General features: G+C 24.7%; 4 protein-coding genes and 1 non-coding gene across 5 annotated transcripts; 2 read left to right on the top strand and 3 right to left on the bottom strand.

The window, feature by feature from the left end:
• Positions 1–253: 253 nt before the first annotated feature.
• On the top strand, positions 254–11,879 carry tipC (hypothetical protein; the record flags this gene model as incomplete). Its single annotated transcript, XM_642478.1, has 2 exons — positions 254–469; positions 549–11,879. 2 exons carry the CDS (start codon positions 254–256, stop codon positions 11,877–11,879), a joined length of 11,547 nt encoding a protein of 3,848 aa, XP_647570.1.
• A 526-nt stretch (positions 11,880–12,405) lies between these two features.
• DDB_G0268440 (hypothetical protein) lies at positions 12,406–13,047 on the bottom strand (the record flags this gene model as incomplete). The annotated part of the gene is made up of 1 exon (XM_642479.1): positions 12,406–13,047. The coding sequence occupies one exon, from the start codon at positions 13,045–13,047 to the stop codon at positions 12,406–12,408; it is 642 nt and encodes a 213-aa protein (XP_647571.1).
• Positions 13,048–13,533: 486 nt separating this feature from the next.
• DDB_G0268128 (hypothetical protein) lies at positions 13,534–13,725 on the bottom strand (the record flags this gene model as incomplete). Its single annotated transcript, XM_642480.1, has 1 exon — positions 13,534–13,725. One exon carries the CDS (start codon positions 13,723–13,725, stop codon positions 13,534–13,536), a length of 192 nt encoding a protein of 63 aa, XP_647572.1.
• A 139-nt stretch (positions 13,726–13,864) lies between these two features.
• Positions 13,865–13,951, bottom strand: tRNA-Trp-CCA-5. Its single transcript has one exon. It is a non-coding gene; the product is annotated as a tRNA-Trp (tRNA).
• A 1,303-nt stretch (positions 13,952–15,254) lies between these two features.
• Positions 15,255–16,121, top strand: DDB_G0268442 (hypothetical protein; the record flags this gene model as incomplete). The annotated part of the gene is made up of 1 exon (XM_642481.1): positions 15,255–16,121. One exon carries the CDS (start codon positions 15,255–15,257, stop codon positions 16,119–16,121), a length of 867 nt encoding a protein of 288 aa, XP_647573.1.
• Between the last annotated feature and the right edge of the window lie 14 nt (positions 16,122–16,135).

A 16,135-nucleotide genomic window follows, 5' to 3' on the forward strand; every position in this document is an offset into this window, starting at 1 on the left:
TTTTAATTAATTTATTTTTTAATTTATTTTTTTCATCTTAATTTTATTTACAATAATAAATTAAAAGCTAACTTTATTATTAAATTTTATTTTTAATTAATTTTTTTTTTTTATTTTTTTTATTTTTTTATTTTTTTTATTTTTTTTTTTTTCTATAATTTTTTTTTAAATTTTTTTTTTATTTTATTATAATATAATAAATAATAATAAAATAAAAAAATAATAGAAATAATAATAATAAATAAATAAAGCAATGGTTTCACATATTGCAGCATCAGTACTTACAAAGTACTTGGGAGATTATGTGGATGATTTAAATAAAGATAATATAAAATTATCATTTCTTTCAGGTGAAGCAGTATTACAAGATTTAAAAATAAAAAAAACTGTATTACAATCATTTCTTCCAAATGTCATTGTAAAACAAGCAATTATAAAGAAATTATCATTACATGTACCTTGGAAAGATGTATGTATACAAATTCAAATATAAATTTAATACGTATATATATATATATATATCTCTAACATAAATCACATATAAATAGTTAAAAGGTAAACCAGCTATTATAAAGATAGAGGGTATATATGTACTGGCAGAGACTAGTGTAGAATTTGATGAACAATATTATAAAAAGAAATTTCAAGATGAAAAACAAGCGAAATTACATATACAAGAAGTATTAAGATTAAATAAACAACAATTAAAAAATCCACACCAATCAACAACGACAACGACGACGACAAGTGATGAATCAAATACATTTGGTAGTAAATTATTACAAACAGTTGTTGATAATTTACAATTGTATATTGACTCTGTTCATATTAGATTTGAAGATTCAGTTAATAGGAGATCATTTTCATTTGGTGTTACATTGAATAGTTTAGTAGCGGAATCTACCGATCAAACTTGGAATCCAACTTTTATAAAGAATGAATCGACAATCATTCATAAATTAATAAACTTAAATCAATTATCAATTTATTGGAATTCAAATTCACCAAAATTAAAATATACAAATATTGATGATTTATCACAAAAATTAAAATCAATGATTAAAAAAGAAGATAGTGGTAAACAGCAGCAGCAGCAACAACAACAACAGGGAGAAGAGCAAGACGATGAAATTGAAGAAGATTATTTCTTATCAACAGAATCTAGAAAACAACAATATATAATTGACCCAATTTCAGCTAAATTAAAAGTTGTAATTAATAAATCAATCATACCAAGTGAAGTGATACCAAAGTATAATTTAAATTTCGAATTTGATAAAACTGATATCAGTTTATCCGATTATCAATATAAAGATATTACAGGAATTTTAGAGAGTTTTAAATTATTTGAGAAATCAATTGAATTTAGATCAGCAAGACCAATCAACACAACCATTAAACAATCGCCAAGAAAATGGTGGAATTACGCCATACAATGTGTGTTACAAAAAGTTCATCAAAAACGTTACACTCAATCTTGGTCATATATTAAAGAGTTTTTAAGTGATAAACGTGATTACATTGAATTATTTAAAAAATTAAAAAAGAAAACAATTCATCAAACCGAACAAACTAGATTAGATTCTTTAGAATGGAAATTACCATTTGATCAAATTTTATTTTTTAGAAATTTATCTTTTAAAATTATTGAAAAAGAAGAGAAATTAGAAAAAGAAAGATTAAAATTACAACAACAACAACAACAACAACAACAAAATCTAAATAAAATATCACCGACAACAACGACAACTCCATCTACAAGTACTGGAGGAGGTGGATGGTTATCATCATGGTGGAAACCAATTGTAAATACAAGTGTACCAATAACAGCAGCAACAACAACAACTACAGCGACAAATACAGATTCAACAATAACAAAATTAAAAGATATTAAATTATCTAAAGATGATTGGAATGAAATTTATGATACTATAGGGTATGATGAAAATGATGATATTATTAACAGCAATGTCGCTTCTTTACAACAACCTAAACAATTTGGTAAAGATTTTTCAAATATAATAAAGACAGTGATTAATTTTAGATTAGTACAGGGTGGTTTAAAATTGAAAAAGAAGAGGAGAACTATTGCATTACTTCAATTAAATGATATTTCACTATCACTTAAATCCAAAATAAATTCATCATTCGTATTCAACGGTAATTTAAAAGGTTTAGAATTAATTGATCAATCAACTTTTAATACTCAATTCCCAAAATTAATATCACCATTACTAAAAAGAAATTCATCCTCAATACCTACAAAAATAATATCACAACCACCAATTTTTAATATTACATTAGAGAGTCATTCACTTTCTTCAACAATAACATCATCCACAACAACAGCAACAACAACACAATCAACATCAACAAATAGTAATAATAATAATAATATTAAAGTAAATTATAGTTTATCAATTCAATCAAAACCATTAACTATTGTTTATTATCCTAAATTTATATCAACAGTAAATGATTTCTTTTTTAAGAAAGAAGATGATCAAGATGTTCAAGATATGGTATTAGAGGATTTAGAAAAGAAAGCACAAGAAACCATAGAATCAATTAAAGCACAAACTAGAGATAAATTATTATTAGCCATTTCAAATAAAACAACATTTTCAATTGATATGGATTTAGAAGCACCAATCATTTTAGTACCAGAATCAATAACAAATAAGAATACAAATTTATTAATTTTAGATCTTGGTAAATTATTAATTAATCATTATCCAAAACAACAACAGTTACAACAACAGTTACAACAATTACAACAAGAACAAGGACAAGAACAAGAACAAGAACAAAAACAAGAACAAAAACAAGAACAAGAACAAAAAGATTGGAAAGAAGAATTTTATGATGAATATTTATTTAAATTAATAAATACTCAAGTATTATTAGCAAATTTAAAAAATGATTGGAGAGATATTGAACAAGTTAAAAAGTTTAGAATGAATATTGCAAATCCATTAAATGCAAATTTCACATTAAAAATTAGTAAATTAAATAATCGTCAACTTTTAACATCATTAAAATTAATGGCATCAATTGATTTATTAGAATTTTATTTATCATCTTGTCAATATGTTAATTTAGTGAATATTATTCAATCAGTTACTCAACCAATTGATCAACAACAGCAATTAATTGGTTCAGAATCAATGTATATGTCTGCTTTTGATTATAGTAGTGTTTATCAATCAAATATATTTAAACAACCACAACAATTACAACCACAACAAAAACAACAATCACCACCTTTAATATCATCACCACCATTAATTAAAAAAAAGAAAAGTTATTCAAAAGAATTTATTGATAGTTATAAGATGTTTGAAGCAAGTTTTAATATCGATAAATTTAATATTCATTTAAGATTGGATAATTATGATAGTAGTGGTAGTAGTAGTAATAATGATAGTAGTAATACAACAACGACTAATCATAATCAATTGGTTAGTCATAATGTGGCATTGGTATATTTAAGATGTTTACATGGTACATATGTTCAAAAATTATTTGATACAAATTTAGAATTATTAATTAAAGGTATGTGGATTGAAGATTGTTTTCAAAAACCACAAAGTATTGCTCACGGTAGTGGTGGTGATTATTTAGCAACTACTACAAATAGATTTAAACCAAATGATGTTAATATTGGTGGAGGTTCAAATGAAAATCTTATTAAGTTTAAAATTCAACAAATTTCATCAGATTCACCATTTTATAATAATATTGATAAACTTTTAGATATAGAATTATCTCAAATTAATTTAATTTTAAATAGAAAAACAGTTGCAGGTTTAATTGAATTTTCTAATAGTGTTTCAAATTTATCAATTTTAAAAAATAATCAAAATAATAATCAAAATAATAATCAAAATAATAATCAAAATATAAATGAATCATCACCAACTGTATTTATAACATCACCACCACCACCACCACCACCACCACTAAATCATCAATCAAATAATAATTCTCAATATGATACACTATCATCAAGTACTTATTTAATTAGAAATAGTAATAATAAAATATTACCACCAATTCAACAAATATCAACAACAGCAAATAATAATATTAAAATTCAAACTAAAGCAACAATTAAGATTGACTTAGTTAGAATTTTATTAACAAGAGAGAATAATAATCCATTAATTAAAGCTTCATTCACTGGATTTAATTGTACTACTGATCAATACAATTATAAAACCATTATGAATGGTAAATTAGGATCATTAAAAATTTATGATATGACAACTGAAGGTAGAAATTATCGTACAATTTTAACAACTAGAGAAAGAAAGTTAAATAATAAAACAAGTCCAACAACACCATCTAGTTCAGGAGTATCAACAGGAACAACATTTGATATTGATATTGATAATTTTGATACAGTTTCATCATCATCATCATCTTCATTATTATCATCATCATCATTATTAATATCACCACCTGGTGGTGAACAATCATCATTGGTTTATTTTCAATTTGAATCTAGAAATGATAATAATAGTCAAATGTTAAAAATTAATTTAAGTAGTATTAGATTCATATTTTTAAAAAGATTTACAGAAGAATTAAGATTATTTTTAAATAATGTTAATATGATGAGAGAGTATTTAAAATCATCAATTTATTCAGCAGCAACTGTAATCTCACAAAATAGATCAACTTTATTCTATGAAATTGAAATTCAAAATCCATATATTGTAATACCATTATCATCATTATCAAATAAAATATTCATTGTAGATTTAGGTAAAATCAATATAAAGAATCAATTTGAAAAGATAATACCAACAAGTACTGGTGAAATTGATATGATCTTAATGGAACCAGTTATAATTGAAAATATTATAATTGAAGCTCAAAATATTAAGTTATTATCAGGTTTAAATAGTGAAATTAAGAAATCAGAAAATAATAATAACAACAACAACAATAGCAATACAAATCAAAGATCATATGGCACAATGGTTAGTGATGTTAATGTATCTATCAATTTGAAAACACCATTATTTTCTGAATTAAATTTAAAACAATATTTAGAACAATGTATGAAATTACAAAGTTGGGAAAAACATTTTACAATTTCACAATTTGAATTGAATGTTAGTGAGTACGAATTGAAATCTTTAATAGAATTATTAGATGGTAATTTATCAGAATTCTCTTCTGAAATTTTAAATGATGCAAATAGTAGTTTTGATCAACAAAAACAACAAGAAATTGAAAAATTAAAACTACAACAAGAAATTGAAGATAATAATAATGATAATGAAGATGAACAAGTTAATAAATTATTACAATTAATAAAAGAACAAGTTGGTTATACATATTGTAAATTAGGTAAATTTTCAATAATGTTTATGAAAAGAGATGGTACAGATATTGATGATAGATTAGTTTTATTTTATGTTAGTGAAGCTAAAATGGATATTATAAAAGAAGAGATGGAAACTTCAATGAATATTGAAATTAAATCAGTTCAAATGAAAGATTTTTCAAAAGAAACTCATCCACATTTAAGAAATATTTTAACACCATTGTCTTTAAAATCAGTTAATGAAAAACGACAACAAAAAGAACAAATACTACCACAAATTATAATTAAAGGATCAATTAAACCACCACCAATTCAACAATCATTATTTCAAATTTCAATTGATGGTATGTTTATGATATTTGTACCACATTCTTGGATACCTGTACAAGATTCAATTATGAAATTAAGTAAATTTGCAACTGAAGCATGGAATAGATATACAATCAAAGTTTATGGTGAAGCACCAACAAATGATGAAATCATTCAATCGGGTCTATCATTATTCTCATTGAGTATAAAAGATATTAAAATTTCAATACCAGGTGATTGTACTGTCAATAGTGGTCAAGGTGAAAATGAATATTCTCTATTCATTCGTTCTTCATTAGATATTCAAACCACTTCAAGAGGTGCTATGGGTGTTGAAACTATTACTTTAATTGATGCAAATAATATTCAAATTTATCGTAATCAATTAGTTGATACAAATAATGAAAATATAAATAATAATAATAATAATAATTTAACAACTTCAACAACAACAACAACAACAACAAATAAAAATCAATCAAATATTAAAATTATTGCACCATTTAAAATTGTATTTCAAACAACTTCAACACTATTAAATTCAGAATCAAGTTTATCAATCAATAATATAGTTGTAACATTTTCATATCAAGATTTTAAATTAATGATGAAAATTATAAATTCAATCATTGAATCAAATAATCAAAATTTAATTCAAGAAAAAATGAAAAGAAATTATTTAAAAAAATATAGAGATCCGAATGAATGTACAAGTGATGATGAATTAGAAGAACAATTACAACAATTAGAAAATGATGATTATAATGATGATAATTATAATAGCAATGGCAATAATAATAATAACAATAGCAATAATCAATTACCAGTTAAAGAAGATTCACAATTACAAAAATATTTATCAATTTCATTAGAAAAAGGTGAATTCATATTAAATGATGATCATAAAATATCATCACCAATTAAATTATTATCAATTGGAGTTGATGGTTTAAAGAGTAATATATTTTCATTCCCACAAAAAAATCAAATAGCTTTATCATTGGATGCAAATATGAAAGCAGGTTATTTTAATAAAAATATTGGTATTTGGGAACCATTGATAGAGAATTGGGGTTTCTCATTCACTTCTAATAACTCAATCGAAGGTGGTTGGATGGTTAATTTCAATTCTAAAATACCATTATATATTAATATTACAAAGATTTTCATTGATACTTCAATTTCAACTTATCAAATTTGGGCTGATGATTATTATAGTCAACAAAAAAAAGATAAAAAAAATAAATCAAATGATTATGATAATGATGAAATTATTGAAGATACTGTTGAACAAGTTAATAATGATTTAATTAAACCTGCTGATGATCAAAAGAATAATAATAATAATAAAAATGATAATAATAATAATAATAATAATAATAATAATAATAATAATAATAATAATAATAATAATAATAATAATAATAATAATAATAATAATAATAATAATAATAATAATAATAATAATAATAATAATAATAATAAAAATAATAATGATAATAATAATAATATTAAAAATAATAATAATAATGAAAATAATAATAATAAAAATTTACAAGAAAAAGAAGAAATTAAATATCCATATTATATAAGAAATGATACAGGTGTTGAATTATGGTATTGGGTTAGAAGTGATGAAATTCAAAAATTACCAGTAGGTAAAGAAGCAGGTTTCAATCCAAAGTTTAGTAGTTCTTCTTCTTCTTCCCAACAACAACAACAACAACCACTATCACCATTACTACAAACACAACAACAAATTCAATTAAAACCAGAAGAATTACAACAAAAAATTGAATTGGAAAGAAAGATATCATTTCAATTATTTGGTGATTTTCAACCAATTGCTAAAGTTCCAATGGATAGTATTGGTACATATACATTATATCCAATGCCAGAATATAAAAATATTAAATTACTATATGAAATATCATATCGAAATGGTGCAAAAGTATTAAGTTTACATTCAAATTTTAATATTAGAAATGATACTGATATACCAGTTGTAGTTCATATCACTGCAATTTATAATCAAATACCAAGATCAATTGAAATTTTATTAAATCCACATGTTAAAATTCCAATTCCAGTTGAATATACTATTGGTAGAATTAAATATAAACCTTATAATCTTGGTTATGATTATTCTGCTGAACGTATAGATTGTTCAAATGTTTTACAATTATTTAAATCTTCAAAACAAAAACAAAAACAATTAAATAATCAACTTCAACAACAATCTAATAATAATAATAATAATAATAATAATAATAATAATACAAATTCAAATAATTCAAATTTATTAGGTAATTTAATTGGTGGTAATAATAATAATAATGATTTAAACATTGGTAAAATTTCATCAAAAATGATATGTAAACATGGTGTAAAATTACCATTTGTTTTTTTATCATCAATTGAAAAGAATAGTTTAGAGACAAAGAATACTATTGAAATTTCAATTAATACGGCTATAATGATTGAAAATGTTTTAGCATGTGATTTACAATATCGTCTTTATCACGGTAAGAATAAAAAGATCATTGGTTCAGCATTCTTTAGTGGTGTAATTCCAATGGGTAAGAAATTACCAGTATTGGTTTATGATTCACTTCAAGATATTTATATGGAATTTCAAATTTATGATTTCCAATGGTCACCATTATGTTTAATCGATAGTATGGTTGGTTTAGCAGTTACAGATAAAGTTAAAATTGAAGATAGGTTACATCAACCTCTATTGATTTCATTTGATAATAGAATTCAACCAAATGGAAGTAGATTCGTTACATTGTATTGCGAATATTGGTTAATTAATCAAACTGGTTTACCATTGTATTTCCGTCATCATATTGGTGCTCAAACCATTGATCCTGCAGGTCAAACACCAACCAAACAAATTGAAACCATTCACGAATCAACATCAATGAAACCAACCGATAGTAGGAATTGGTATACCAAAGAATGGAATCATCCATCACAACCATTTATGTTTGCCTATTCCGATAACTCTATCGTTGGTGGAAAATTCTCTTTGAAAATTTATGATTCAAATTGGTCCTCACCATTCTCTTTGATATCATCACAGTCATCGAGTAATTCAAATATTGAAATTAGTGAAGATCGTACCGATGAAGAAAAAGAAATTAAAAATGTAATTGGTACAATTACAAAGAGACAACCTTTAAAAACAAATTATAATCTATCAGTTAGTATTTTACCATCGAATTCAAAGTTTTGGCGTACAAAAGTCGTAACATTTAGTCCAATGTATTTAATGGTAAATTCAACACGATTTCGTATACTCTATCAACAATTTGATTGTGATTCAAATACTCAATCCATTATACAAGATCAATCATTACCATTTCAATTTCCTTCCTCTAGACATGAAAAACTCATTCGTATTGGTATATTGGATACAAGTGCAATCTCTAATAATCCTTACAATGCAAATGATGTTTCAAATATAAAATGGAGTGGTTATTTTAATCCACAAATTTTAGGTCAAGTTGTTTTAAGATTAAGAAATGAAACTGATAATAGTAGTGGTGGAGTTTTAAATAAATTTAAAAAAGATTCTGAAATTTCAACTAAAAAAAGAAATTCAAATTTTATTTCAAATTTATTAACAATTAAAAATAAACAATTAAATGTTGATTCATCAAATCAACAACAACAACAATTACAACAACAACAACAACAACAACAACAACAACAACAACAACAACAACAACAACAACAACAACAACAACAACAACAACAATCAATCAATCAACAAACTTCATTAAATTCATCATCATCATCAACTATAACATCAACAAATTCAACTGTTATATTTGAAGATTTAAGAGTATTTATAAATGTTACAATTAGAGTTAAATCTAGTAAAAGTTTAACAACAACAATGATTATATTGAATGAACAAAATCCAGAATTACCACCTTATAGAATTAATAATAAAACTAGGTTCCCACTTTGGATTAGACAAAAGAAAACTGAAATTTGGGATAAAGTTCAACCAAAAACTTCAATACCTTATGCTTGGGATCATCCAATTTTACCAAAGAAATTAATAATTGAATTTCCAACTGGTTTAACTAAAACTTATCGTCTTGGTAATTTAGAAGAGAATTCAATTGTTTCAATTAAAAATCCAAATAGTAGTGGTGGTTATGATAGAGTTGATTTTCAAATTTCAATCATTGCAAATGGTCCAACTAGAGTTTTAAATATTAAAGAAAGAGATTTAAATGGTGATACCAATAATAATACAATTTCACCACAATTAAATTCAATTGAAACTTTTGGAATTACAAATGATCCAAATAATCCAAATAATCCAAATAATAATCCTAATAATAATGATAAATTAAATGTTAAATATGAATTTTCAATTGATCTTTCAAATATTGGTATTTCAATTATTAATAAAATTCCAACAAGAGAAGAAATTGTTTATTTATCAATTGATGGTTTAAAATTGGAAGTAAAACAATCAAAATTGGATCAATATATTCAATTTAAAGTTGATGATCTTCAAATTGATGATCAACGTTATTCTACAAATTTCCCAGTTTTTTTATGTCAATCAAAAAAAATTAATCATTCAATAAATCAACAACCTAATCAACAATCTTCATCACCACAATCAACTAATACAACAACAACAACAACAACAAATACAACAACAACAAATAATACAACTCAACAACAAAAATTAAAACCATTTTTACAATTTAGTGCAACTAGAACATTAAAATATTCAAATATTATGTTTTTTAGATATTTTTCAATTTTAATTCAAGAATTTGATATAAATTTAGATGAAGCATCAATTTTAAATGCATTATCATTTATAAATATAAATTTGAATAGTTTAAATGAACATTTTACACTTCATCCAACAATTACACAAGAAGAAATTCTAGAAACAAAGAATGCATCCAATATAGAGAATCATATGGTTTACTTTGAAATGTTACATATTAATCCAGTTAAAATGAATTTATCATTCATTAGTTGTAAGAGTCCAAAAGAAACTCAAGCAATTCTTGGTGCTAGATCATTGGCTGAACTATTGATTGGTTTTAAATCAAATTCACCCTTTTTAAATATTGAAAGAGCACCCATCAAATTCAATGGTTTCATTTGGGAACATCCATTCCTCTCGACTAGACAAGTTATCGATGAAATATCATTACATTTCTCTTATCAAATGATGAGTCAAGCTCATAAAATTTTTGGTTCATTCGATTTCATTGGTAATCCAATTAGATTGGCCGAATCGTTAGGTAGTGGTTTTAAAGATTTTTTCCATGAACCTGCATTAGGTTTAGTTAAAAGTCCTCAAGATTTTGCTGCTGGTCTCTCAAAAGGTACCTCTAGTTTAATCAATAATTCAGTATTTGGTTTCGCTGATTCAACTTCAAAAATTACAGGTACCATTTCAAAAGGATTGGTTCAATTATCGCTGGATGATAGTTATATAAAAGAAAGACAAGAAAGTAATAAACAAAAACCAAAAGGAGTTAAAGAAGGTTTAGAATTTGGTTTCCGTGATTTTGGTGAGGGTGTTATTAAAGGAATTACTGGTATCATCGATGAACCCTACAAAGGTGCAACACAAGAGAAATCTTGGGAAGGTTTTTTCAAAGGTATTGGTAAAGGTGTTTTGGGTGTGGCAGTTAAACCAACGGTTGGAGTTTTCGATTTAGTTAGTAAAACATCTGAAGGTATTAAAAATTCAACCACTGTTGCAAAATCACTCTCTCAAATTAAAAGACGTCGTATTCCAAGATATTTCCCAAGAGAAGGTACATTATCAACCTATAATCAATTTAAATCCATTGGTTCCTTTATACTTTATTCAAAGATTGGTCCACCACCAACTCATGATTGGTATGTTTTTCATACTATTCTAAACTATAAAGATTTGATTTTAATTGGTAGCAATTATCATCTATTGTTAATTCGTTGTGCAAATCTTTCAATAAATGGTAATTTATCGGATTCTGAAATCATTTGGAAAGTTAAATTCTCTGAAATCATTCAAATTAAAAATATACCTTCCAATTTTGGTTTCCAATTATTTGTAAATGTAAATGGTGTTGGTCAACCTCCAATCACTCTTTTAATTCCAACTCTAACTGAAGAAGTAAGAAATAGTGTTGTTAGAAAAATTACTGATTTAATTTTGTTGGAAAAAAGATTTGGTAATAATTTAGATTAGAAAATAAAAAAAATAAAATTTAAAAATTAAAGGATTTAGTAAGATGATTGAGTTTTTTTTTTGAAATAATTATTATTTTGGTTGGATAATAGTTGCTTCTCTTTTATATACTTTTTTTTTTAATATTGATTATTCAGTGTTTATCCATTATAGGAAATAAACAATTATATATATTATTTAATATCTGGATTTTAAAATGTAAAATAGTTTTAATTTTTAAATAACATATAAAACGAAAAATCAGTTTTCATTTTTAAATCACATATAAAAACATATTATCAATTTATGTATTCAGAATATTATAACCAATATATTTAATTTACATGTTTTGGTTTTTTTTTTTTTTTTTTTTTTTTTTATTTTTATTATGGAATGTAAAAAAATTGTTGGGAATCGAACCTTTTTTTTTTTTTTTTGATATAAATAAACTATTGTAGTATACAATTAGTATGTTATTTTTATTTATTTATTTTAGGTTTTTTAATTTTTGTGAATTTAAAATGGTATGTTATTTTAGATTAGGTAATTAATAATTAATTGGTGGTGTAATTGTTGGAATTGGTTCATTAGTGTTTATGCTCCATTCTTTTTTAAATTTTTTGATTGTTTCGGACCATTGGGTTTCTTTTTGAGTTTTTGTGAGGTTGTTTTTAATTGAGTATTGGTTAAAGTTTGATAATGTTCTTGAATATTCCAATCTTTTTAGCTTGTGCCATTTTGATTTTAATATATCATAATCTAATGTTGTGTTGTTTATTTGGTTGTTCCAATTATCAATTGATTGAGTTATATTGATGTCAAATAATGATTTGCATAACCATATCCATATTTGGTGAATAACTAATGAGATTATGTTCCAATATGCATGTGTTTTGACTAGATCAAGATTTGTGTTTATATAATTCCAGTTGAACCTGTATTTTTTATATTGTGCATTTTTTGCAAAATGAAAATTAATATTGATAGTTGGATCTGGTTTAAATGCTTTGTTGTTTATTTGTGGTTTATAAATGAGTGTGTATAATTTTGTTGTTTGGTTTTTTGTTAGTGACCAGTTTTTGTTTCCATTGCAATTTTTATATATAAAATATTTTAATTTGTCGTGGTTTATGAAGTTGATTGTGTGCTGACAATTGAAAAACAAATGACCATAGGGGTCATTATTCATTTCATTTTTGCAAATGGGGCCAACTTTGTTGTGTAGATGATTAATTTGCATTGTATCACGGCCTTTTGGATCTTTTAATTTTTGAATTTTGACAAATAGTTGGTGGTATGTGTATTTCCATAATAGTTGTATTGATTGTTGGTGCGAAGTAAGAAGTAGATCTGAATATTTCTTGCCACCTCCGCCCATATTAAATTTAATATGGACACCACATAGTCTTTTGATTTGCATTGGTGATTGTTGAGTATTGTAGAGTAGATTTCTTTGAGTGTTGGTGGTAGTGAAATATTATTTGTGATTAATGTTTGAGAGGTTTGGTTTTTTATTAATATTGGTTGTAGGGTTTGAACTTTATCTTTTAGATGTCCAATTTGAGTTGCATAGTTTTCCCATTCTTTTTTAATTTTTATAAGGTATGGAGAAGAGATTGATTTGTTGATTATTTGATCCATCCAACTTATCATGTATATTGAATTGTTTGCAGATTTATGCATTTGTAAAAATCTGTTGTATATCCAAATCTTTTGAGCAACTTGTCGTAATTGTATATTCCAAAATACCCCAACCACCTTCTTTTAATGGTTTTAATGATCTATCATAACACATCAAAGGTATTTTTTCACGTGAATGGATGGTTAATGTGTTGTTTTCAATGGAATTGGTATTGAGAGAATTCATAAACCATGAGATTAATTTATTAATTTGAATTTCTTCATCTTTTGTAAATTCTTCAAGTTAGAAATCAAAATAATGTTAAATTGAATAAATTTGTTGGGAATCGAACCTTTGATTTTAGAAAGTCTCTTAAAAAAATGACAGACCCCTCAGGGAGTTGAACCCTGGACCAACTGCTAACTTCTAACGTTTTGGAGACAATTACAATAAACCACTATGCTAAGGAGTCTTTGAAAATTCACTGGATGAAACACTTTGTTAACACCTCATTTTTTTCGGTGAAACACTATGTTATGGAGTCATTAATTTTTATGTCAATAACATGCTGGAATTTAGCTGGCGAAAATTAAAATTGAAAACCAATTGGATGACTCACTTTCCTAAGCCCTCATTTTTTTGGGTGAAACACTATGTTAAGAAGTCATTACTTTTTATGTCAATAATATGCTGAAATTAAGCTGGCAAATATTAATATTATACCTAGTTATAATAATTACAAAAAACAAATAGTTTTTTTTTTTAAAAAAAGAGGTATAAAAAAATTATATGGATTAATAATAATAAATTTTTTTGAATAACAATTAAATATTATTATTTTGGCGAATGCACATCACTTATTGAATTTCTTTTTTTATTTTTTATTTTTTTATATATACCCCATTGTAAAGCTTAATAAAGTAAAAAATATTAAATCCATTTATCTAATTAATAGATGAAGTAAAAAAAAATTATATATCGTATAGTGATTTTTTAGTGTTCTATCTATACTAATAAATATTAATAATGAATATTAAAAATAATTAAAATTAAATCATTGTTAAAAAAAAAAAAAAAATGAATTTAATCGTTCTGTTTTTTTTTTTTTAATTTTTATTTTCTCCAGCTAAATTCCAACATGTTAATAGCTTAAAAAAATGAATGTATTAATTCTGTTTTTAGCTGGCAAAAATTAAAATTGAAAACCAACTGGATGGCACACTTTGCTAATGTCTCATTTTTTTAATTAGTTATCAACCTGAAAATAAACATAGTGGTTTATTGTATTTGTCTCCAAAAATGAGGGCTTAACAAAGTGTGCCATCCAGTTGGTTTTCAATTTTAATTTTCGACAGCTAAAAACAGAATTAATACATTCATTTTTAATATTAATATTTTAAAATAATTTATTTAAACAAAGAATTAATAAGAGAAACAAAGAACAAAATAACAAAAAACAAAAATCTACAAAGAGTCAATTGATCAAAATAAGAGAAATGAGATTATTAATATTTTTTATAGTATTAAAATTAAATATATATAAAAAATAAAAAAAAAATTAACACTTTTTTTTCAAAATATCACAAATATATTTTTTTTTTTTTATGACTTCACACAAAAAAAAAGTAATTTTAAAAAAAAAGAATTTTTTTCTTTTTTTTTTTTTTTTTTTTATTTTCTTCTAATTAATCCTCATATAAAATTAACACAAAAAAAAAAAACAACGACAACTTCACCTTTTTTTTATTTTATTATTCATCTAAAAAGATAAAAGAATGTCAAAATTAGTCTCACAGTGGTTAAATGAATCATTCAAAGTTATCAGAAAGAGTCAAGTAATAAAATATAAAGTACACTTAAAAAATGTAGACGATAGCATTAAAGAATATTTTGAAAAACCAGACACATTAATAAGAGTCAAAAAAGGTATGGTATTATTAACAGAAAATCTTGACTCAGTAAAATTTGCATCCTCTTGCTTTGACGAAGTGGAAGTGGAAAATTCAACAAAGATTAGTTTCCCATTAAAATTGAAACAACTGGAATCTTTAGATTATTTGGATGCGATGCCTGAAGAACTCTCATCAAAGGTAGTCGAACGTCGAACATTTCCAAAAGAGATATCTTTCACCTTTGTTAATCTTGATGAGAAATGGGACACACATCAATTAACAAAGACTATAGAAAATCTTGATTTTCCCAAAAAAAAACTCCTACAAACCTATTACGCTCAGCATGAGCAAGAGCAAGAGCAAGAGCAAGAGCAAGAGCAAGAGCAAGAGCAAGAGCAAGAGCAAGAGCAAGAGCAACAGCAACAATTTATCCCCAGAACTAATAACTATGAAGATTTCAAAATATTACAAAAAAAACTAAGTAGACAGAAAATACAACAACAAATGATCAAAAAGGAAATCAAAAGAAGCTTCAAAAAAAACAAAAACAAAAATAACAACAACGACCACAAAAAGAACAAATTCGACAACAACGACCACAACAAGAACAAATTCGACAACAAATTCGACAACAACAAGATGAAAAAGAGTGACAAGACGATAAAGAGGAAAAACAACACAAAAACAACACCAACCACAAGAACAACACAAACTACAAGAACAACACCAACAAAAAAAACACAAGAATAACAAGAAAAACAAGA

This window comes from Dictyostelium discoideum (genome assembly GCF_000004695.1).
Source record: "Dictyostelium discoideum AX4 chromosome 1 chromosome, whole genome shotgun sequence".
In the NCBI taxonomy this organism is placed as follows: domain Eukaryota; phylum Evosea; class Eumycetozoa; order Dictyosteliales; family Dictyosteliaceae; genus Dictyostelium; species Dictyostelium discoideum.